This window comes from Typopeltis vanoorti, chromosome 4 (assembly GCF_054136105.1).
Source record: "Typopeltis vanoorti isolate ZY-2024b chromosome 4, IOZ_Tvanoo_1.0, whole genome shotgun sequence".
NCBI classification, from domain to species: domain Eukaryota; kingdom Metazoa; phylum Arthropoda; class Arachnida; order Uropygi; family Thelyphonidae; genus Typopeltis; species Typopeltis vanoorti.
In genome coordinates this window covers 119,937,244-119,963,204 of record NC_143552.1, presented here as the reverse complement: position 1 = coordinate 119,963,204, position 25,961 = coordinate 119,937,244, and the positions used below count along the sequence as shown (strand labels likewise).

At 36.7% G+C, this 25,961-nt stretch overlaps 1 protein-coding gene across 1 annotated transcript in view; it reads left to right on the top strand.

The window, feature by feature from the left end:
• Positions 1–25,961, top strand: part of LOC150107643 (zinc finger protein castor homolog 1-like) — a 252,159-nt gene that overhangs the window by 92,466 nt on the left and 133,732 nt on the right. The window contains exons 3-5 of the mRNA XM_090392151.1: positions 5,954–6,282; positions 17,564–17,744; positions 21,113–21,197. Of these exons, the coding sequence (XP_090248277.1) occupies positions 5,954–6,282; positions 17,564–17,744; positions 21,113–21,197 (595 nt within the window). The remainder of the gene's footprint in view (positions 1–5,953; positions 6,283–17,563; positions 17,745–21,112; positions 21,198–25,961) is intronic.

The window sequence follows — 25,961 nt, the reverse complement described above, 5'->3', positions numbered from 1 at the left end:
TCCTTTAACAAACATGCCACAAATGGTATGCATGATATAAATTTACACTTAAACAATTAAATCTGATGTGGCTCATGTTGCTTTTGAAATGAGTTAATTACTGAATTCACAACCAAAGAAACTCCTTTTTTTGGTCTTTGATAGCACTCAACACGTTCCAGGGCTACTTGAATGATATATTTATAGATCTTGTATGGATCCTTGTTAAAGGATACAACTTTTTTTTTTTTGTTTTTTTTTTTGTTTTTAAGGGGTGAGAGGATAAGATAAGGTATGGAAATGTAGCATTATCAGATGAGGAAAGGATGTCACCACACAAAGAAGTCAGATAATTAAAATGTTTAAAAGGACCTAGATGAGTCTTTGACTCCATGGGGTCTTTGGTAATAATAATAATAATAACTATTGAAATTAAAAACCAGCTATGGAGACCAAACTCCAGAGTAGGTTTCCAATTTCAAGCAGTTCAAGTGACATTTAATCTCTAGTCCACCCATTACCCTTCATTAGGATCATGAGCAGGTTAGACATTAGATATTTCAGATACCCAGCTCCAGAGACAAACATGGAACTTTTTTAAGTTACTTCAGCCTCCAGGAAGCAGAATGGTGGTTTCACATTGAGTGATAAAATTCATCTGTCTTCTCCATTTAAGGGTATACAGCAGCAGTTCCTCACTTCGATCTCATATGCTATCAAGTGGCCATCCTTAGGAAGCTTCTTAACTAGCTAATGTTTTTGATACTGTGAGAAATATGCTGATGAGTTGGTCATCTCACACTTCATGTCCTTGCATTGTAATTAACTTTCTGTTATCAACCATGAAAAGCACCAATAAAAAAAAAAAGATATACAAAATTGCAAAAACATCCAAATACAACCAAAAAAATCATAAACAAGGATTAACATTTATAATAAAAAATACATACCCAATAATACACATATCCAACACTTGTGCCAATAGCACAAACATAAATGTCATGTATGATCATTTACATACAACCTCCAGATCTGTTATTGCTCACAAAATCTCAGTTGATAACTTCAACAACTCTGTTCTCCTGAACTATCCAGAGACTACATTTTCTATGATTCTTTCCATAAATTTAAAGGATTGTATATGTTCATTTGTCAGACCTGCACATCTTGTCAGAGAATTGTCAAATATGGAATCCCTTCTGTATGAGCTGTCCTGGTTCAAAATTTCCTTGCTACGCCTTGTTGCATTAATTTTTGATCATTTCTTACTCCACCCACAACTCTAGACATCCAGTCTTTAGTTCTCCAACAAGTGTGTTTGTGCAGTCCAAAATAAAAATTTGCATATTTCACCTCCTTGACATCCAGATGGTGTCATTGTAACATCATCCAAAGATAATGCTGACCTGGCATTAGACTTCTCCAACTCTAATAGTGACAAAAGCAATCACCTCTCACTACACTACACCAAGAAAAGCTCATTGCATACTTCCTCTGAACTTTCACCAGAAAAACATGAGAAGAATCCTTAATAGTTTGGATGCCAACAAGTCTTTTGGTTCAGATAGCAGCTATCCCCCCCCCTTCAACCTTAGTTATGCTCAATATTTCATGCTCAAGAATTAATGTTCATCCTAAATCATCTGCACAGGCTAATGTACATCCTAAATCACTATCTGCAGGTCTACCAGTTAAATAGCTATCACCAATATGGATTTTGCCATTCTTGCAAAACAGGTATCTTAGCCACTGAGTTTTCTGTTCGTAGAGTGATTCATGTCAGGAGTAATGAGTTTAGTAGTGATCCTTTAGGGTCACTCAGAGAGATTTAGAATTTTTTAGAAAGATATCCCTGCACTTAAACATACCTCAATAAAGGTCAAATCTGGCTCTCCTGGATGACATTTGATAATCTTCGTCTATAAGTTTGCTTGCTTGCTTCCAGGGGGAGTAGAGAGGTTCAACTCAGTGGCAGCTTTTACCTGTCACTGAGTGAAGCTACTGCTGAGTTTCTTGTCCTGGAGTTGTAAGGAGTAATGAATTTTTAGTAGTGATCCTTTAGGATTACTCAGTGTGATTTAGAGTAAAGTTTTTAGAGAGATATCCCTGCACACTAACATACTTCAATAAAGGTCGAAACTAATCTGGACAGTTGCCATTCCCATAATGCATAGCATTGCATTTGTCCATAAGGATATGTGCCTTGCATTATGGGATACTAAGGCAATTGATGTGATGTCATTAGATTCTGTATAAAAGTAGACTGGTTGTGAACTTACTTCACGGGCAAACTTTGTTTGCTTACATTGAATAAAGGATGAAACCAAGTATATAATTTCTTGGGCATATTTAATTTATAACAAAAATGATATCAGGACTCCACAATGTTAGTTATGAGGCTGGATTGAAAGCATGTGGACTGCAGAGTTTGGTAAATAGAAGATGAAGAGCTGATATGATTGAGACATTTATACATTTGAGAGGTAGTCACAGGGTTGACACTGGAGAGATGTTTCATATGGTAGAGCAAGCAGGAGCAAGAACAAGGGAAAGTTTTGAATGAAAGTGATGAACAAGAGGGTAAGAAGTTGCTTTTTTGCATAGAGGGTGGTTAAACTGTGGAATACAGTGCCTGATAGGGTGGTAAAAGCATGAATCATGAATAAGTTTAAGGAATGATATGATAGACTTTGTGTTGTCTAAGATGGGCCTCCCAAGATGAGTCTTGTGACTCCATCTCTTTGTCTGTCTTGCTGTTGATCACTTTGCCATCTTTCTCTCTTATTTGGAATCTAGACTGTAGCAAACACGGCTAAATTGGATTTATTGGTATATCTTTCATCATAGCTATGTGGATAACCTGGTTTTTCCTTCTTATTATTTTTAATTTCTGAAGTACCTCTCTCTCCACTGTCTTTTATCATGTTCTAAGTTTCTGTTCCTTTTTTTTTTTTACTAGCTAGTTTAGATACTATATGTTAATGTGGACAGTATAACAGAATCTATCGGCTTCCTTTTAATTAAGAGAAATACCTTCATACAGGTCAATTTTCTAGTAGTTATTTAATACTCTGATTATTCTTGATTTTATTTCTAGATCTGGTCTATTGTATCCCATAGAGTATACCTATATGGGATAAATAATATCAAAGGATATTATTTATCCCATATAGATATACTCTGGCATGTATTCAGTGTGTTGATACCATTCAGCGCAAGATAGGAATTTTTGTGATATAATAATTTCTCTCTCTCTAATCATTTTATAGCAGTTCTTTAATAAAGGTTGAAAAGTAGCAGATAGTGTAAAGAATAAAGTATTCTAGAACTTTGTTCTAGAGTACTGACTGGAAATGGAAAGATTATCACTATTAAGCCATGTTAATGGACTATTTTTTAAATTATTTAAACTCTTATTTTTATTAAGAGATACAGCAAAAAAAATTAAAAGTTACTAGTTAATTTTTTTGGATTTCTTGATATTGATATAAGGCAGGTGATTATAATAGTCTTAGGTATCAACTAGGGACAGTTCCATGGAGGGCTGAATTGGAAGGCCAGGATATCATTAGTGCTTGCGAAATTATGAAGGAATATTTGTTAGCAGTAATAGTAGGCTGTATTCCACGAGTGAAGAAGCGGACACAATTTGGTGTAAAGTGGATGACAAACAATATCAAACAGGAACTGTAGTTGAAAAAGAGATTATGGAAGAGATATAAGGAGAGGGGTGGAGGGCAGATACACAAAGAATATAAGATGCATGCCAGGAGAGTGACTAGTATGGTGAGGAAGGCAAAACTGGAATATGAGAAGAGATTGGCATTAAGATCCAAAGAAAATCCAAGGGATTTTTCAGCTATGTGGCCAGTAGGAGGAGAAATGATTGTGGAAGAATGACACTGTGGGATAAAAATTGGAATAGAGTGACTGATGCAGAGGACATAGTGGAGTTGTTCAATGAGCACTTTATTGAAGTATTTCATACTGGAGAAGAAATACTAGAGGGATAGGGCAGGTTCAGGATTTAGAGGTGCAAGAGGAGAGTGTGTTCCAAATACTGAGTATTCTGGATATCAGTAAAGCTGTGAGAGATGGTATTTCACCACGGGTTTTGAAACAATGTGCTAAAGAACTGACAGCCCTGTTGACCTGGCTCTTCAATTAAAAGTCTGGCTGGGAAAGATAACCCAAGGAATGTAAAGAAGGTAAGATAGTGCCACTGCACAAGGGCAATAGCAGAATGGAAATGTCTAATTATAGGCTAGTTTGTGTGTCATCAGTAGTTATTAAGGTCTTGGAGAAATTAGTGAGGGACTATATACAGCGTTGGGCAAATGAGGGTAATGTTATCCGTGAGAATCAACATGGATTTGTTAAGTGGCGCTCTTGCTTTAGTAATATGATTGCCTTTTATAATAAAGTGACAAGAGCAGTTGATGAGGGAAAGGCTTATACTGCCATTTTTTGGATTTTGCAAAAGCATTTGACAGGGTGCCACATGATAAGTTGATATTTAAATTGCAGTACATGGGTTTAAATAGCGGGTTAGTCAAATGGATTCAGGATTGGCTGTCTGATAGTATCAGAGAGTTGTGTATGGTGGGGCAATATCGAGGAAGCAGAAGGTTACAAGTGGAGTTCCACAGGGCTCATTAATGTGGAACTCCACTTGTAACCTTCTGCTTCCTCGATATTGCCTGGGACCTGTATTGTTCAACCCTTATATCAATGACAATGTCAATGGATTGCAAGGGGATATTCAGTTGTTTGCAGATGATGTGAAGCTGGGAAGGGTTATCAGTAATAGTGCAGATGTGGCAGCCCTGCAAGAGAATTTGAATAAACTAGACAGATGGGCAAATGAATGCAGATACTGGTTTAATACAGCAAAATGTAAAGTCTTGAAGTTTGGGATCTATTGATGGGAGGATGAATACTTGATTGGAGGAGCTATACTGGAGAAAGTAGGGGAGACAAGAGATCTGGGAGTGATGATTGATAGAAAACTATAATTCATGGGGCATATTGCAAAGGTGGTGAAGGTAACCCAGAAGATTGCTGCAATACTGAGAAGGACGCTGACCTGCACAGATAAAAGAGTTATCATTCCGTTGTATAAGACCCTGATTAGACCACACTTAGACCTATTGTTCTCAAGTTTGGTCTCTAGGATTTGAAGGGGATAAATTAACTGTGGATAGGGTACAGAGGTGGATAACAAAGATGGTTTCAGGACTGTACAATGTCAGTTACAAGGATTGACTGAGGGAATGTGACTGCAGAGTTTGGTGGATAGAAGAAGGAGAGGGGATGTGATCGAGATTTTTAAACTCTTGAGAGGCAGTTACAGGGTAGATATTGAGGAGTTCTTTCGCTTGGTGGAATGGCAGGGAGGAGTGATGACAAGGGACCATATCCTGGAAGTTACAAAAGGAAGCTGTGAGCACGAGGATGAGGAGTGGTTTCTTTGCGTGGAGGGTGGTTGAACCGTGGAACATTGCCTGAGAGAGTGGTTAGAGCAAGAAAGGTCAATGAGTTCAAGGAGTGGTATGATAGAATTTATGTTTCCTAAGAAGGACCTCCCACGATGAGTCTTTAGACTCCATGGAGGCCTGAATAATAATAATAAGAATAAATATATGCAGTGTTTTTAAACTAACCTGGAATGTCATTTGGGATTAAAAATTTAGAAAACGCATTAGTATTTGTACTGTTTGGGATTTCCATGCAATACTCATTCCAGAATGTGTTTTTAATGCAGCATTTCATTTCATTTTTTTTGGTGAATATTGTCCTCCCCCTTTTTTTTTTATTTTGTTCCTTTCAGAAAACATTATAGTAATTGTTGTCTGTTGTCTCCAAATGTGAACTATAAAAACATGCAGTGTAAATTAAAACTTTCTGAAAAGAAGCACACTGGCAATAAACAATGATAAAATGATATTTTGTTTTAATTTGTTCTTATTTCTAGGCAAAATTCTTAAAAGTATGACTGTCGGTCATCTGCCCTGTATGGTAGCCCTTGGCACTCTGCCACATGATAATGCACACATTCTTAATTTACGGCCACCACCTCAGCCAGTGCACTCCTCTCCTGAGCACATATCCAGTGAATTCAGTGGACCACATCTAGAGAAACAGGAGAATGCAACTCCAGAGCCAAATCAAAACCAAGAACATCAAGTCACCTTGAACACACCAAATGCAGAGGGATCAGTATTAGGTTCTTCCCATGCTGCAGGAAAAGATATCATGAACAGCATAGGTTCCTATCCTCCAGAAAGCATGGACAATTCAAGGGTAATGATTCTTTTTTTGCTTGTAATTTTTATTGCATTTTTAGAATATTTTTTCCAGAAAATTTTTTTCAGAGGCTTGAATCAAAACAAATCACTATTATTATTTCCAGACAGAACATATTGCTCATAAAACTTCACTCTAGTGGCATCACTATTCATTTCAGAATATGTCAGCAATTTGTTTTTTATTTCTGTAATGTTAATCCTTCTCCCATAAGAGGTTGAAAACTGGTAGCACATCAGGTGGGATAATGCCGACCCGGCTGGCCAAGTGGTTAGCTTGTCCGCTCTCCAGCCAAAGGCTATGGGTTCGAATCCCACCATGGGCATGGATGTTTGTGATTGTCTGTGAAAATACTAGTGATGGTGGTGAGCAGTAGATGGCATTGGTGTAGATGATGCGGTTGGTGAATGACGGGTGGATGAGGTTGAGTGGTGGAGGCGAAGAGTTGTAGGTGTCCTCCCTCGATGAGTCTTTGGACTCCCTGGAGGTGTGAAATAATAATAATAATAATAAAATAATTTAGTTAATCCAAAAACCTTGCTCTAGAGAAACATGATGATTTCTCATGTCATATCAGATCTTCAGTAAGCAGAAAACATAGATAATTACAGAAATTAATGGATTGAACATGTGAATAGAATACTGAATAAACCACAAAATCATATTTTGGAAATTGTAAAATATTTTTGAAAGATTTAAATATAACAGTTCATATTTAGATGATGTTCTGCCATTCAAAACTAAACATGAATCAACTCTTCTGGGAATTAAATGACTATTCCACAATCTTAGTCATCATAGATAATTACCACAAATGAAATCCAAATACAATATTAGTTTGCTGTTTATAATGAGCAATAACCTCACTGACTTGAACCATAGGCATCCACTCTTTGCTGTACTGCTCAGTGGATGATCTAAGACAATGTTTAATTACCAAATATAAAAATTTCTCTTTCTGACTTCATTTTCTCTGCTCACTGTATCCACACACTGGGTTGCTTTTTTAAATGTCAGTGGCTGCCACTTGGCAGTGCACAAGTGTCAGTAGCTTTTTTCTTTTTTCATTTCATAATCAGCAACTTTTAGTATATGAAACATACTAAAAATGCTGTACTAAATTTATATGTAAAAAACAGTATTTTTTAAACATAATTATTTCTCTTTCTTAAGCCAAGAAGACTATAATATGATCAGTTTACACCCATCTGTAGGAATGGGTTATGATCCCAGTTGTTAGTGTATTCTTAAGGAGATGTGAAAATTAGTTTCTTGTTTAAAAAAAATGAAGAATGCTACTATATATATATGTAGAAAGTTTTTTACCTTGGGTATAATATACATTAATTATACCAAGCTATTTTAAACCTGGTTTTAATCCATTTCCCAAGTAAGCAAACAGACAAAGTCAAGTTTGAGCCTGAAAGTAATGCAAGTCTGGGTGACCCTGCACGTAATTCAAGTCTTAGGCAACTCTTGGTAAAGGTGGAATAAGCTCTGACCGCTATTCTTGGTATTTACCCTTAATGCAAAGCACATCTCCTCAAGGAGATGTATGATGCTATGCATTAAAGGCAAGGGGGTCACTACCCAGACCGGTTTCGACCTTTATTGAGATCTTGGTATTTCTAAGCCTGGCTCCCACTGATGAGACCTCAATAAAGGTCAAAACTGGTCTGGGTAGTGGCCCCCTTGCCTTTAATGTATAGCATCATACATCTGCTCAAGGAGATGTGCTTTGCATTAAGGGTAAATACCAAGAATAGTGATCAGAGCTTATTCTACCTTTACCACAAGTTGCCTAAAACTTGCACTACGTGTGGGGTCACCCAGACTTGCATTACTTGCAGGCGCAAACTTGACTTTGTCTGTTTGCTTACTTGGGAAATGGATTAAACCAGGTTTAAAATAGCTTGGTATCTTTAACGTATATTATACCCAAGGTAAAAAACTTTCTACATCTATCTCTCATCCTGAGAATTTTATTTAATAAGGTCAAAGCACCTTATGGTAATTTGTTTTGGTAAAATATTTATAAAGCTCTGTATTACTTAAATCTTGGTATTTCTAAGCCTTGCTCCCACTGATGAGACCTCAATAAAGGTTGAAACCGGTCTGGGTAGTGGCCCCCTTACCTTTAATGCATAACATCATGTTATGCATTAAGGGAAGGCCCTTCCCTTAATGCATAACATTAGACATATCCGCAAGGAAATGTGTTTTGCACTATAGGAGATACTGAGATAGGAGTGTTGGTAGCTTGCTCCACCTTTGCAACGAGTTGCCTTGGTGTTGTACCACCTTACCCCAGTCCTGAAGATACTTTCAGGCGCAAACTTTGTTTGCTCACACTTGGAAAAAGGATTAAACTAATTTTATTATACTTTAAGTCAGAAGAAAATTGTTGTGGTGAAGGTACTGGAGAGATTGGTGAGAGGTAGGATATAGAAATGAGTTGATAACAGTGGCATTCTCTGTGGTTATCAGCATGGGTTTGTCAAGGGGAGATCATGTTTCACTAACTTAGTTATGTACTATAACAAGGTGACAGATACTTTGGTCAGGGGAGATGCATATACTGTGGTGTACTTGAATTTTGCAAAAGCTTTGGATAGACTGCCACATGACAAGCTGTTAAATAAATTGAAACAGATGGGATTGGATAACAGACTTCTGTGTTGGATCAGTGACTGGGAGTCAGATAGGTATCGGAAAGTTGTATATGGAGGTGCGGTATCCCGAAAGAGAAAGGTCACTAGTGGTGTACCACAGGAGTCAGTTTGTTTTGGAATCATTGTTGTTCAATTTGTATGTTAATGATAGTGGGATGGTTTAACTAGCGATATGCAGCTGTTTGCAGATGATGCAAAACTGGGGAGAGAGCGATGCAGAGTCAAGCAGGTGTTATGGCCTTACAAGAAGACTTGAATATATTGCATGAATGGGCAGGTAAGTAAAACTGTCAAATTAATGTTGCAAAGTGTAAGGTTTTGAGATTTGGTAAGTAACAATGGGATGCAAAGTATACACTTAGTGGGGAAACTTTAAAGGAAGTAGAGGAGATGAGAGATCTAGGAGTGATGGTAGACGAGGACCTGAAATTCAGGGACCACATTGCACAAATTGTGAAGACATCACATGGATAATTGCAATGATACGGAGAACCTCGACATTCAGAAATAGAGAGGTTATGATGCTATTGTATAAGGCCTTGATCAGGTCTCATATGGATTATTGTGCACAGATTTGGTCGCCGGGTTTTCGTGGCGACGAGGATATGTTGGAAAGGATCCAGAGAAAGGTGGTCAGTGGTCTTTGGAATGTGGAGTATGAGGACAGATTGAGGGAATATAAGTTGCAGAGCCTCATGAATAGTAGGAAGAGGGGGGGATTATGAATTGAGACATATAAGCTACTCAGGGGTTGTTATCAGGTTGACATGGAAGAGATTTTCCATAGCATTGGAGAGGAGGGGAGGTGGAGGTAGAACAAGAGAGGTCATCGCTGGAAACTTTATAAGGAGGGTGTGAGCAGAGGAATGAGGAGTAGGTTCTTTGCATGGAGAATGGTTGGTGAGTGGAATGCATTGCCTGAGTGTGTTATGAATGTAGACACATTGAATCAGTTTAAAGCATGGTTGGATGAGTATTGGGCACAATAGTATGTACTTCTCATGATGAGTCTCTGACTCCATGGAGGTCAGATGTTAATAATAATAATAAAATTAGCATAGGAATGGGATACATTGTGAATTATACCAAAAAAAAAAAGTAAGACACTTGTAAAGTATTTAATTGTTTTTGTTTATATTTATCTCAGTTGTGAGACAGACTGCACATATCTCAGCATATGGTGGCGACATACAGTGGCTCATTTTATGTATCACTAGACACTTGTGTGTGTTGAGATATATGGCATGCATCTAAGCGTTATACATAATGTTAACTTGAACTTAAACGAATTGTAACTTTTTTAATTAATAGGATTTTTAATATATATATATATTTGAAACAGTATCTGAAAATTTACAAACTAAGATTAAAAAAAAAAATTCATTTACTAATAAAATTCTCTCATGGCACTGACCAGGAAAATCATGCAGTCTACGTGGCCTGTGAAATATACTTTGAGAAAGGCTACTTTAGTTCATTTCAAAAAATTCACATTACATGACAATATAGAGTTTATCTGTAATTTTTAATCTCTCCCCTATAAGGTATATATATATATATATCCAATATGATTATTATTATTATTATTATTATTATTATTATTACTCAAGACCTTCAGGAAGTCAAAGACCCATTGGAAAAGGCCATAGATCATCCACACTGATTCATACTTTCTTTTAAACTCATTCACACTGAGTGTATTCACTACTTGCAGGCTAACTGTTCCACTCATTCACTGCTCTATAAGAGAAAAATGTAGCTTTCACTCATTTCTTAACTGTACACAAAATTAACTTCTACAGATGTCCCCCTTGTCCTCTCCACACCTTCTATATAACAAAATAAGGGTGAATGTAAGGGCAGATATCAGGAGGCGAGGAGTGTGAAAGATAACATTATAGTGGGAAAAGTTGTCAGTGTGTTGCCGAGGTGTGACAACGATTTGAGACAGAGAGTGAGTGTAATTGAGAAGAGAGTGCAATGGATGTTCAGCATGTATTTGAGAGATTAATAATGAAATTATACAGAATTGATGGATTGCTTTTGAATGGCTTTGGAGAAACTGTTACTACATGGAAGTGCAATGCTAGCAAGAGATCACAAGCAAGAAGTGAAGTAAGAAATCAGGAGAGTGGAACGGAAGAGACTGAAGTGGTCAGCAATGGAAATAGTAGTATTAGTGAAAGATGAAGAGAGAATGGGAATGCAAGAGGAACAGGGAAACAGGTGAGGGGGGGGCTACGTGGACAGGGAGACAGCATAGGGAGAGTGGATGTTGAAAGTAGTACTGAATGCATGTATGAGGTTGGTTGGTTGGTTTGTAGTTTATTGGCACAAAAACAGCAAAGGTCATATTGCGCCATGGTAAAGGTTACAGCAATACATAAAGAGTCAAAGAAAAATTCTAAACAATATGTGTATACAAAAACTAAGCCAAGCAATGCAGCATATACACATAAACAGAATTACAACAAAGGTTACAGAAGCACATATACAGTCAAATAGAAATTAGTAAACAATATGCATGGACAGGAGCCTCTGGAGCTCAGCTGGTATAGATGAAGCCCTTTGGTCAGAAAGACCTAGGTTTGATTGCTGTCCATGATGCAAGGAACCTTTATCAGATCTTTTTGAACTAGAAGGTGATTTAGCCGGTCTTGCCTGGAAACTTGGGTTTTTCATCCCTCAACATAGACAAACTGTCCCCTTGTCTACAGTCATAAAATACTTAATGGGCAAGGAAGGCAATGGGAAACTACCATGTTCTATAATCACTTCCCTGGTTAAGTAGCTTACTGCTACCCTACCAACCAGTAACCAGTAGCACACTCAGGATTTAATCTTGGGGGGGGGGGGGCAGAGTTGAGTAGACGATTTGAGAATACACACACATACTATGCATCTCATACAACCTATGACTGAGCATCTGTAATGATCGCTAATTCATAAGTAGTATAGAAATAGAAGACACAACACAATATAAATAAAAAAATGAATTTTAATTATGAAAAGATTTTTGGAAATTCTAGTTTTCCCCCCTTTTCTTTTTGGGGGGGGGGGGGTAAGGGCCCCTTGCCCCCCCCCTGGGGTGTGCCACTGCTACCAACCAACCAACCAATAGATTGATAAGGACTACACACACACACACACACATGCATGCACAACAATTAAGTTCCAAAATGCAGTATCTACATATAAACAAAATTACTGCAAAAGCCAAAAATTACAGCAGTACATAAATAGTTAACAGTACAAACTAATAAACAAAATGCATATACAAAAGACAAGCCAAAGAATGCAGTATCTACATATAAATAAAATTACATTCAATGTTATTACAGCAGTACCTAAATAGTCAAAAAGAAATTATTATACAATATGCATGCATAAAATTTAAGTTTAGCATGCAGTATCTACATATAAACAAAATTTTAGTCAAATGTGTTTGTACAAATTAATTCTTTGTCGAAAGTTAAAGTACATATACACTGCCTGAGTGTATATGAACTTGGCTAGATAGGTAAAAATTTCATTCCTCTCTTGTATGAGGATGATCAGCATAGGAATGGAATGGAATGGATCAGGATGTGAGTGGAGGAGTTGAGACTGAAGGATATATGAAATTAGCAGTGATAAAGGTAATTGGACAATGCCAGATGTGGTGAGGAAATTACACAGTGTTACCATAAATACTGTTACAACTTCCACACATCCTCTTGCTGTGCCCACATTGCATGAGCAGTTCTGTTAGTGGCACTGTGTGCAGCCAACTTTGCATGTGTTTATTAGTAGAAAGAGAGAGTTGTCTAGCTGTATGATTAACATGCAGTTGGGAGATTATGAGAACCATGTAGCTGTAATAGCACTTCACAAGGTTGAAATGCAGCCGCCTGTTATTTTCACCATGCTAAAAATACTTGGGATCAGTAGGATGTTTGTGTATCAGATTGTTAACCACTATAAAGATGTATCTGACTGCTAAAGAACAGGTTGGCCATGATGTATTAGGATGCAACAGCTTGTGAGTGCTGTGAAGGCATGCCTCTGCCACAATCTGTGAGAATGCAGAAAGTGATGTCATGACAGATGACTGTTTTGCAGAGAATGGTGTCATGTGTACTCACTGATGACTTTGGGGGGGTGAGAGCCTGTTGTTCTACTAAACACTTCCTAACATCACAACTTATGCCGCAGAGGTTGATAAAATCAAGAGCACTTCTCTGGTGGTACATGAACAACAGACACAGAGATATCCTCTTCACAGATGAGAAGATTTTCACCATTGATGAGTCATTTAACTGCCACGAATATATGGTGGGTGTGACACATTGGGGGAGGGGCATCCAAGTTGTATTTCTGTGAGAAAAGGGTAAAAACATGCACTAAAGTGCATAGACACCATGCTGGAATCTATGGTATGGCCCCTGAACAAGGTGTTTCAGTGTAGGCAGTCGCCCTTCCAACAAGATTCAGTTCCTGCACACAAGACGAGGACCACACAACAGTGGTTGGAGGCAAATGTACCCGACCACATATCGCCATCTGATTGGCCACCTGGAAGTCCTAAGCTGAGTCTTTTGGACTTCAAATTGTGGTTGGAGCTTGAGAGAGCATAGTCTGCAAGAAACAACACCCCAGTATTGTCAGCCTGAAGGTGGATTTGGAGTGGTCAGTGGCAGTGTTTCCGTTGGATATTGTGCATGCCACCATTGATATGGCCTACGGACTGTGTGAAGGCAAAAGGGGGACATTTTGAACATTGAGTGCTGCTATATACACTTTATACACTTGGTTTGTATGTGCTAAAAGCTTTAAATGATTTAATTTACTGATAGATTAAAGGTTTATGCACTGTTCAAGTTGTAACAGTATTTATGGCTATACTAGGTACAACCAACAAGTGCCTTAGGTTGGGACTGGTTGTAGACCTAAAAGTGAACTACTGTGTTTGTTTACAAATGCCAGGAGTATCAGAAATAAGAAAGACAAAATTGTTTCACTGATTGAGTTTATTCACCCAAAAATCATTGGAATCAGTGAAACATAGTTGTACTAAGATGATATCTTGACAAAAACAGAAATGGAAGGGTACAGTGTTTTTCAATAGGATAGAAAGAGCAAGAAGGGAGAGGGGGAAATGCTACTGATAATAGTAGGGAAATTATGCCCACATAAGGTAGACACACACACACACAAAAAAATCAAATCAGATCAGCTAACACTTTTTATTCCCTTATAGGGAGTAGGCAGGGCCTTTTAATCCTATCTAGCTTTTGGAGATTGATTGATCAGCTCAGTCTCCACCAATAGCTAATCAGAGATAGCTGGCCCTTGACTATCACTAATTATAAGCAGTAACTGATAAAGAGACTGGCAAACAAGTGCTGCCATTTCTTGGTACCTAATCCCAACAGGATATGTTCTTGTCTGAATAATAACAATGGTTTTGAGACAGCGTGATGTGAGGTGGAGGTTGACAGGAAGAGATATTTAGTTGGATGTTGCTATAGACCATGGAATATGGAGTGAGTTAATGAAGAAATGATTGCCACACCATAAGTTGATAACTGGCTGTCTTGGGCCAGTATGTAAAGGAGGGCATGCAAGGATTGAGAATCTTAGATCTGATCAATCATTCATCAGCATATGTAATTGTGAGTGGGATTTAGTATTTCCCTCAAGTGGGTGAGAGTGATCATGAAGTAATCACATCGTTGTAGCTAGCCATTTGAAGACTTCTGTGAGTAAAGGATATATGTGGAAATAGAAGGCTGGTGATTATGACAAGTTTAGAAGACAGGTTAAAACTATAGCATGGAATGAGAAGTTGAATGAAAAGGAAATAAATGCTCCTTGGGAGCTGACAAAGAAATACTTACATCAGTGTGTGAATGTATTCTGAAGTCAGAAGGCTGAATAAAGTAAGTGTCAAATGGATGAACGAGGGGATTAAATATGAAGTTTGGAAGAAGAAGAAGAAGACACTTTGGAGGCAGCACAAAATGAATAATGATAATAATTGATTGCATAAGAGTATAAAGAGCAGGCCAGGAGAGTGACTCAGTTGGTAAGGACAGAAAAAGTGCAATGTGAGCAAATATTAGCAAATCAGACCAAGAAAAACCTTTGGGAGCTTTTTTAATATGTGGCAAGTAGAAAGAAGAATGATTATGGTAAGATGATGTTAATGGATGAAAGTGGGAAATTGATAACTGCAGGGGACATAGTTGAGGTATTCAGCAAGTAGTTCATCAGGGTGTCATCCTCGGTGTAAAATCAGAAGCTACAGAGTAGGAAATGTAATGAGAAGACTTAATGGTGAGTGAGCAAGAAGTATATGAGGAGTTAAATAAGCTACATGTCAATAAGGAATAGGACTTGATGACATATCACCACATGTCTTAAGGGAATGTTGCAAGGAGTTAGCATCAGCCTTGGTCTACCGGTTTAACAAGAGTCTTGCATGATGAGGCTCAGCCAAAAATTATAGGCCAATCTGTATATCTGGAGTTGTGGTTAAGGTATTGAAAAGATTAGTGAGAGACAAAGTAGGTTGATAACAGTGGTATTCCTTGTGCTTGTCAGCATGGGTTTATTAACCATGCTACTGGCCAGGACGTATATATACGTCCAAGTTACCATGGATGCGAAGTGCATATTAAAATTGCAATACCGTTGGTATTACATTGAAATATATGATGGATACGAAGCATATGTGGATGCGTATTTGATCCATAATGGCCAGTAAGGTGGTTAGGGAGGTCATGTTTTACCAACTTGCTTATGTGCTATAACAAGGCGACAAATGTACTGGACAAGGGAGATGCAGATACATTGATATACTCAGATTTTGCAAAGGCTTTTAATCGATTGCCACACCACAAGTTGATAACTAAACTGAAGCAAATGGGATTGGATTATAGATTAATGAGTTGGATAGGGGCAACTGGCTGTCAGATAGGTATCAGCAAGTTGTGTATGGGGATGCAGTATCCTGAAAGAGGAATGTCACTAGTGATGTGCTGCAGGGATCAGTTGGACCATTGTTATTCAATTTGTATATTAGTGATATTGGGATGGGTTTAACTGGTGATATGCAGCTGTTTACAGATGATACAAAAGTGGAGAGAGCAATACAGAGTCAAGCAGATGTTATGGCCTTACAGGAGGACATGCATAGATTGTATGATTGGATAACAGTATGGAATTGTCATTTGAATGTTACAAAGTGTAAGGTCCTGAAATTTGGTAGGGAAATTTTGGAGGAAGTTAAGGAGACAAGAGATACCTTGGAGTGGTGTTGGACAAGGATCTGAAGTTCAGAGGTCACATTAGACAAGTTGTTAAGTCATCACATCAGATTATGGCAATGATACAGAGGACATTAACATGCATAAATAAAGCAGTTCTGATTCCATTGTATAAGGCCTTGATCAGACATTGTATTGATTAGTGTGCCCAGATTTGGTCCCCTGGTTTTCATGGTGATGAGTATATATTGGAAAGGCTCTAAAGAAGACTAAGGCTACAACTGGTCTTTGGGATGTGGGATATGAAGGCAGTTGAGGGAGTGCAGTTTGCAAAGCCTTGTGAATAGAAGAGAAGGGATATGATTGAGACATTTAAGTTGGTAAAAGAGTTGTTACTGGGTTAATGTGGAAGAAATTTTTCATAGAATCGGAGGGAGTAGAACAAGATGATATACCTGGAAGCTGTATAAGGAGCGAGTGGTTGGTGAGTGGAATGTATTGCCTGACATTGCAGTAAATGCAGATACATTTGCAGATAATAAGTTTGAAGCATGGTTTGATGGGCTTTGTGTGTAACAGTGGGTGTACCTCCATGATGAGTTTTGGACTCCACAAAAGTCTGATGTTAATAATAATAATAACATAATAAAATATAGAATTTCATCCTTCACTAATCTGAAATGCCCTTTTTTAGACGTTTTTAAATTATAAATCCCTATCATCACTCCCTCTTTCTATTCTTTAACAGTGCCTACAGTCCACACACTCTCAATTTATCCTCATAATCTGCATTTTGCAATGCAGATTATGAGATCATCTTTGTTACTTTCTTTGCATCTTTTCATCTGAACATTAGATCTGAGTTTTATTGGCAGAATAAGAATTGGTTCTACACTATGTAGAATTTGAAATCCTAAATGCCTCTGTTGTGAAATGATTGGCGAAGCTTATCCTTCCTGTATTATCTACAAATCATTAGTCTGCTATACACAATTGAAAACTTAATGGTAATGTTAAATTTTTAGTGGATGGATTAAAATGCTTACTATTCTTCACTGTACTACACTACAAACTCTTCATATTAGGATTTCTGGAGTTGAAATAGTAGCAGAAAACTTTTAGCAGAAACAATTTTAGCCCAGTTCACCAACATTTGTCCTTATGTCCCAGTGCTGTACATAATTGGATTTTCTGTTATTCCAAAAGAAAAATATCTTGAATTCTGGGCTTTGTTGACTGTGTATAGCTGGTATTCATCAGAGGAAATTTAAGCTTTCATTAGCTGGTATTTATTAAATGGTTTGCTAATTTTAGAATTAGAGCTAAGCATCATTGATGATTAAAAATTTTTTTTAGCAGGTAATACTTCCTCAAAACATGGCCACCATCTTAACTTTAGCTGCCATAGGATCAAAAGTAACACCAAATCAACAGCCATCAAAGAAAATTATTGCACCTAACTCTTCCAGCGCAAGAGTCGTAATGAGAACTACACCTACAGCACATGCACCTCCAGTCACTATACCTAATCAAAAAGGTAAGTTGCACTTCTATATCATTTAAAGTTTGAGAATGAATTATGTTAAATGATGTAGGTTGTATTTGAATGATTATAGAAACAGGCATTTAGAGAGGATACCATTTGATAATGGAGTGAATGTGAACCAGGGAAACTAAATTTGTTAGGGGAAGATAGTAGGGATGGCCTTGGATGGGTATGAAAGCTGAAGAGATGAGGAGAGTATTCTAGTGATGTATGGTATTGTTTATATACAAACACTAGGAGCATTAGAAATAAGAGAAATGAATTTGTGATCTTAGTTTTCCAGAAAAAAAATTGTTGATGCGTGAAATATGATTGACTGAGTATGTCATTATAACAAGAATTGAAATGTGATGGAGAAGAGGTATAGCATATTCAGAGAAGATAAGGCAGAGTATTGCTAGAAAATTTTATATCCCTTCAGAAAGGGAACCAGAATGAAAATAATGTACTGTGGATGGCTGACTTTGAAAGTGTGTTATAAGGTAGAGTAATTAAGCAGTGAATTAGTGGACGTAAGAAGAGTAATCGTTATTAAAGATTTCACTTCAGACAGTGTAATTTCAGTTTCAGTTTTTTCAAAGAGAAAGAATCAGCTAATGAAAATAAAAACAGCAAACTTCTGAGAGAAATAATTATATTATGTAGCATATGAAAAGAACAAGGGGACGTATTGGGGGCAGGGAGATCATGAATTATGAACTTAAGTGGCATTATTTATATCAACAAGGCAAGCATGTGTAGTTCTCAGATAGAAAAGGACACAGTTAAACCTGCTTGAAATGGCATGAGTAAAGCTGATTTTCATGCAGGATCCTCCATATAGTTGCTTGGGAGACATCCCTCTTCCACTGCAGTTCTCCATGTGTCAGTGCATGGATTACGTGCCTTCAGATGCATTATGTTTTCTTCATTTCCAGTATCCTCATGGTTCTTCATCCCCTCTATTTCATGTCACAGAAACTGTCATTACAAAGGCAAAAATGAAGACAAATGGAAGATAAGAGCATGGAATCCAACAACTAGGGAAGCATCTCCATAAAGTTACATGCTTCATGTGCATTTCTGATGGCACATCCATAATAAAAGTACATATCAGCCACTTCAGTAAATAATATTCAGTAAATAATAATTATAATGTTATTATAATTATTATAATAATCCCACCTATGAAAGGTTATAAGCCTATCATGCATCAGTTACATAATCCATAAATTCTATTCTAGAGACCAAACATGGCTTCATAGGGAATGCTGAATTGATTCATTTCACTTTTTCACAATGCTATTTTTAAATTGAAAATAATATTAAGAATATTTTTTTTATTAATAATAACACTATATTTTACGTTTTTTCACATACATATTTACAATGATTAATATAATATGCTAAGAGTAATCTCTTTCATTTTGACAATATTGGTTATGGATTAAATTTGTATAAATATATATACTAGTTTTTTTTTTTACATTTTATCTATTACATTTATATTTCAAAATTAACAACAAATAATGATAATAATAATAATTATTTATTTTTATTTTTTACTTTTTTTTATTACATAACATACATTTGTTACTGTTATTACATATGATACAACATTACTTACATTTGTTTACATATAATGCACACATTACATACATTGGTTTTCGTGTGATACGTACTTTACATGAATTTGGTTACATATGATACATACTTTTTTTTTTTTTTTGGATGAGATGTAATTTCTCAGCTTTCATCCCCGAAGCTTATTTATTATTTGAATACACAACTAGTTTTGTCTTCTTAAAAGACTTCATCAGGTGCATAACCTGAAAAGAGAAATACAAAAATATACATTACAAGAGAATAGCAGCTATAAATGGCCAAGTGGTTAGCGTATCCGATATTCCATATACCCTGGTGTTGTACTACCCAAGTGATTACTTACATTTGGGCTCGCTGATAGTTTTTTCGGCATGAAACTCTAGGATTTCGATCTGAGTTTCGTACCCAGCTGTAGAATAATATGGGATTTACCATCTCCCTTAAACTTAACTTATGTCGCCGGTAAAATAGCCTTTTGGCTTGTTATAGTAGTAATAATAATAATAATAATAATTTAACTTTCAAATGCATTACTGATATTTTAAGCTATTCTAGATGCTATAGTATTGTTGGGGACATTCGTGCAGGCATGATCTCATGTATGCCAAAGCTGGATAGCTGAATAGACAATCAGATAGGTTATAGCTGAGGTTAGTATTAAGATGGACCAGATTAAGGGCAATTTCTGTTGATTCCATAATTCTTCTCTCCAGCTCATCACAGCATTTAAAAATGTTTTCTGATTTGTTCCAGAAAACCATGCATGTTCTTCCATATGCAACTTAGTGGATGTCTCCATCTAACCAAAATACACCAAACATGATAAACTCCTGGATACGTTGTGCACCGAGTAAGGAACCCCATTCCTTACTCAGTGCACCTAAACTCGGTATACCTTACTCAGTACAATAACTTTTGCTAATAACTAATAGCTTGCATTTATTAGTTCTTGACATATTTGAAGAGCATAAACACTGTTACCTGATCTATTGCATTCGTTGATCCAAGCAGTGTGGCATATTTACAGGGAACCGTCTGATGTTGTATGATAAAATAGCTGTGTTTCATCAGTACTGCAGGTATCATCAGCACTAAATTTTTCAATGAAGATTATGTAATTTTTCATACACTCCATATGCTCAAGATTACTGGCTGGCCCAATTAAATGACATTGTGTCCCAAATAAATGAAGCAAATTCTTGTTATATTCTTATTTTGTTTTTGTTCTTTCAGCCTTGTCCCAATAAAATGGCTGCCCTAATTAATCAGTGGGCCAGTTAACTGGAATCTACTGCATATGCATATACTTCAGATAATGACATTCATGTGAAGGTCAAAAGGTCAGGAAATTAAAGTAATTATCCTTAACTTGGTAGTAGACTCCATAATTTATCAAAATGAATCCAAGTATTAATATACACATCAAATAAAACAAGAGCCCCCCCAAACAGATCCCTGCACACCACTAGTAACTTTCCTCTTTCATGATACTCTGCACTCCCATACTATATAAATTTTAATTTCCCTTACATATGTTAACTGTTTTATATTATATTAGTAGTCTACCACTTGTTTCTATAAAACAGCTGGTCAATTAAGATAGTTATCAAATAATTATTATTGCTAGTTCATTAGTATCTACTTATTAATTGTTCATATTTTCAATGATTTTTTTATATTTTTTCTATAATTATTAATTACTTGATGTTTAAATATTGTTGCAATATAAAATATATCACATAAAGGTATTAATAATTTCCTTAATAACTTTTCAGTAATGGTTGGAAATAATACACCATTATCACTGAAAGTGGACCAGCCAAAATCAGGACCTGTAGATTATGCACGTTATGTTAAAAGGTAAAAAAATTCTCACTTAAAGTAGAAATACTGTTCTCATAAACATAATTAATTAAATAATATTTTTCTATACCGATTTTATATTCTGAATAGCATTTTCAGAATATAAAATTAATATTTCTTGCATTTTCCAGTTATAAGACACTAAATAAAATTATTTTATTTAGTGACTTATCACTGAAAATTAGCCGACCTCCTAGCTAATTAATAATTACCTAGGAGGTCGGCTGTAGAACAAGAATGGTAGAATCCATATTGGTGATTTCTAATTTACTGAGTCTCAAGGTAATGCAGAAGCTGGGTGTTGATAACCTTCTCCATCGCTTTTTAAAGTACTGAGGTGAGAACAATGGGATGATAGTTAGATAGCTGACTTTTATCTCCCTTTTTGGGCACAGCCTGGCAGTAGCGCACTCAGGGTTTAATCTTGTGGGGGGGGCCGAGTTGAGTAGACGATTTGAGAATACACACTACGCATCCCATACGACCTATGACTGAGCACTGTAACGATCGCTAATTCATAAGTAGTATAGAAATAGAAGACACGACACCACACTCTCCCTCGATGATCTTTGGACTGCCTGGAGGTGTCACATAATAATAATAATAATAATAATAATAATAATAGCATAAATAAAAAAATGAATTTTAGTAATTAGGAAAAGAACTTTTGGAAAATTTTCTAGTGTTTTTTTTTCCTTTTTCTTTTGGATGAATACACACTACACATCCCATACGACCTATGACTGAGCACTATAATGATCGCTAATTCATAAGTAGTATAGAAATAGAAGACAAGACACCACACTCTCCCTCGATGATCTTTGGACTGCCTGGAGGTGTCACATAATAATAATAATAATAATAATAATAATAGCATAAATAAAAAAAATGAATTTTAGTAATTAGGAAAAGAACTTTTGGAAAATTTTCTAGTGTTTTTTTCCTTTTTCTTTTGGGGGACCAGGGCCCCTTGGCTACCCCTCTGGGTGCACCACTGCAGCCTAGATGTAGGCTTACTTCCATGTTGGGTATATGCCAGTAGAATATGAAAATTTACATAGGCAATACAGAATGGGTATCAGTGTATCAGTTCTGGAGCACAACCAGAGGAATACCATCTGGACCAGGAGCCTTATTAGTGTCACGAATAATGAGAGTTTTTCTGATCTCCTTTTGCTGAAGGTTCAAAGTAGCCATGTAGCAGGCAGTTTGTGGAGGTATGAGGTATATGAGAGGTGATTGGCCTTGGTCATCCAGGTAGGAGTTGGAGATAAAAACTGATACCAAGATGTCCACCCATTCCTTGGGTGAGATTACCATAATGCCATCAGGACGCAAGAAAGGTGACAACATGGAAGGGTAGAAGTTATGCCCGACAGCCTTAGCAAGGGACCACAAGGCTTAACTGCCAGTTGAACAGGAGGCGAATTTATTGCATTTCATTCTTACAAAGTCTGGTTTGAAAATGTTGATAACTTTTTAAACATGTTTTTAGCTGTTGTGTAAGCTGAATGAGAAGCTGGAATTTTTAATTTAAGCCATTGAACATAAGCTTTATTTTTATCATGGACAGCAAAGACACATTTTGTGAGAAGTAGGGTTTGGATACAGGTTGGGGGTTTGCAGTGGAGTGGGGAATGAAGGATCTCATTCCAGTGAGGATTATTTTGGTTACTGATTCAGTGTAGATATTTGGATCATAAGAGTGAAAGCAGTAATCCCGGTTAGCACAATTATAGTGCAATAGGGTACAAGGCTGGGATAGGCTGGGAGGACGATGAACTGTAGAAAATGAGATTTGAATAAATTGTGGTCAGAGTTGCCAAGGGGAGAGCAGACATCCACAGTATATTTGGAAGGAGAGTTGGTTAAGAAAAGGTCAAGAATGTTGGTAGAATGATGAGGATTGTCTGGTATTCTGGTTCTGATTTTCTGGTAGATTGACTATTTGTGTTAGGACATGATGACTGATATCAAATGATTCAGCTTCTCTACCAGCTTGATCTGTGAAATTGGAGTAGGGGAGCCAATTTGTGTTATGGACATTAAAGTCCTCAAGGAAGACAATCTCACAATTTGGGTAATTATTTTGTAAGAAATCAATTTTTAGTGATATGTAGTCAAAAAGGACAGCAAAGGAAGGCTGTAAAGTGAGGTAAGGAAATCATGAGCCCAGAGCAGATCAAAACATGGGGATTCTAAGTTGGATAGCTTTTGACAGGGGGATATCAGATTTCAAAAAAAGCACATGTTCTGTCCTTTTTGCAAAATGCATCGTGTAGGATGTAGATGGGATAGTTGAGGTGGACTGTGGTTGTGGAGGATGCTGACTGAGGTTCTGTTAGGAAAAAGAGGTCAGCTTTTGATTTTTAGCATTACAGATTTTGTCCATAACCAAGATAATCACTTTGCCTCCAGTTAGGGAGAGTAATTATGCAGTCTTAATCTGAGAATTGCCTAAGCATGTGGGATTTGCAGTTAAGAAGGATTCAGTTATAAAGCTGGTTATCATCATCATCATCATCATCAAATTCCTGACATGTACCCTCAAGGGGTGCACAGGATATGATAGTACTACATGAAAAATTTACATCATTACTAACTTCCTATCTACAATTTTCCTCCAAATCAGTCTGTTACTTGTCAAGACTAATATTATAATTATCAGATCTTATATTTCTATCGTCTAAGGCACATTGTACCATATCAATCCACCTATATCTTGGTCTTCCTCTGAGTCGTCTTCCTGCCAACCTGGCAGAGAACACTTGTTTTGCTAATCTTTCCTTGCCCATTCTGTTTAAGTGACCATACCACCTGAGATTAGCTCTGCTAACGCATTCCTGGATGCTGACAATATCAAGTTCTTTCCTAATATCTTCGTTTTTAATATGATATTGCCATTGATGCCATCTGTTCACGCCTCTAATCTTTCTCGGGACTCTCATATCTGTGGTCTCTAGTCTTTGGTCAAGTGTTTTATTTCTGACCCAGCTCTCAGATCAATAAGTTAAAACTGGTTTGAACACGGTCTTGTATACAGCTAATTTAGTGTTCCGACTAATTTCTCTCTTATTCCATGTGAATTTATTCAATTGACTTCCTACCATAGACATAGAAATAGACAACAGAATCTACTTTGCTGATTCTGTTGTCTATTTCCATATTTAATTTACCATCTTCAGTAAAAATTGTGCCTAAGTAGCTGAAATGTTTTACTTGTTCCACAGGGGTTCACAACACAGTTGACATTTTCAACAATTCTACCTATTTTCATTGTGTTTGTCTTTTTAATGCTGACCTTCATACCATATCTATTACAACAGTTATTCAATTTAGTCAGGGAATCTTGCAAACTTGTAGCGGATTTATTTAGAAGTATAACATCATCCGCATAAAGCAAAGAGCTGACATTAACATCTCCAATTCTGATATCATGTTTAATACCACTTTCCTTCATAATGTGATTCATATAGATAATGAATAACAGAGGGATAATGTACATCCTTGTCTGACACCAGATTTAACATTAAACCATCTTCCTATATTTCCTTCAATTCTAACTGCCGACTTACAACTCAAATACAGACTGAGTATGCCCCATTGATATCATATAACTGTAGCATATTGAATAGCTTCTCTCTTGGCACCTTGTCATATGCCTTTTCCAGATCCACAAAACTTAAATACAGATCTTTGTTATATTCCCATGCATTCTCCACTATTTGTCATAAAGTGAAGATCTGATCTGACAGCCTCTGTTTGACCTGAATCCAGCTTGTTCTTCACCAAGCTTTTCTTCCACAATTCTTCTCAACCGTTTCTCAAGTATACTTACAATGATTTTGCCAGGAACACTCAGTATGGAAATACCTCTGCAATTCTCACATTCAGTTTTATTTCCCTTTTTATAAATGGGTACTATTAGGGCTTCTCTCCAATCATCAGGAATTCGTCCCTCTGTCCAGACTTTCTGAACTATGCAGTGCAGCCACTGTAAGACTTTTATACCACCATACTTAGCATTTCTGGTCGAATATCATCTAATCCTGCTGTCTTTCCACATATCAAGCCTTTGATGGCTTTTTCTCCTTCAAGTATGGATATGTATTCCTGACTGTATGCTTGTTGAGTGTTTTTTACCACTGTGTAAAAAACTGCTTGTTTCATTTAGTAATTTTTCGAAGTAATTATTCCTTACTTCAAGGATATCTTTTTCTCCTGTTTTCATGCCACCTTTATCATCTATAACTCCTTTTACAGCACTCTTTCCTCCATTTCTAAGCTTCAACAACCGCCAGAATATCTCACCACCTTCTTGATATTTATTTTCTATGTTCTTGCCAAAGTCCTCCATGACTTTTGTTTAGCTTGTTTTACACAGTGTTTTGCTTTCTTACATTTGTCTCTGTATTCTCTGAGCAAAAGCTGACTTATTTGCCAGGAACTTTTGATATGCTTTCTTCTTTTTCTTCACTGCCTCTTTAACTTCCTGTGTCCACCATGGAGTTCTGATTTTTCTATCCTTGCAGACAACTTCACCACATGCCTCTCTGGCTGAATCAATCAGGGTTTTCTTCAAGGCTTGCTACTGAATCTCCAAGGTTTGGTTCCTGTTCTCAAACGCTTTCATTTGTTCTTCAATAAGCTTTGTGTATTTTAGTCTACAGTTCACATTTGAGAGCTGCTCAATTTTTATTTGCTTTAAAACTTTCTTACATGTTATTCTTTTATGAAATTCAATTTTATCCTGCTCAAGAC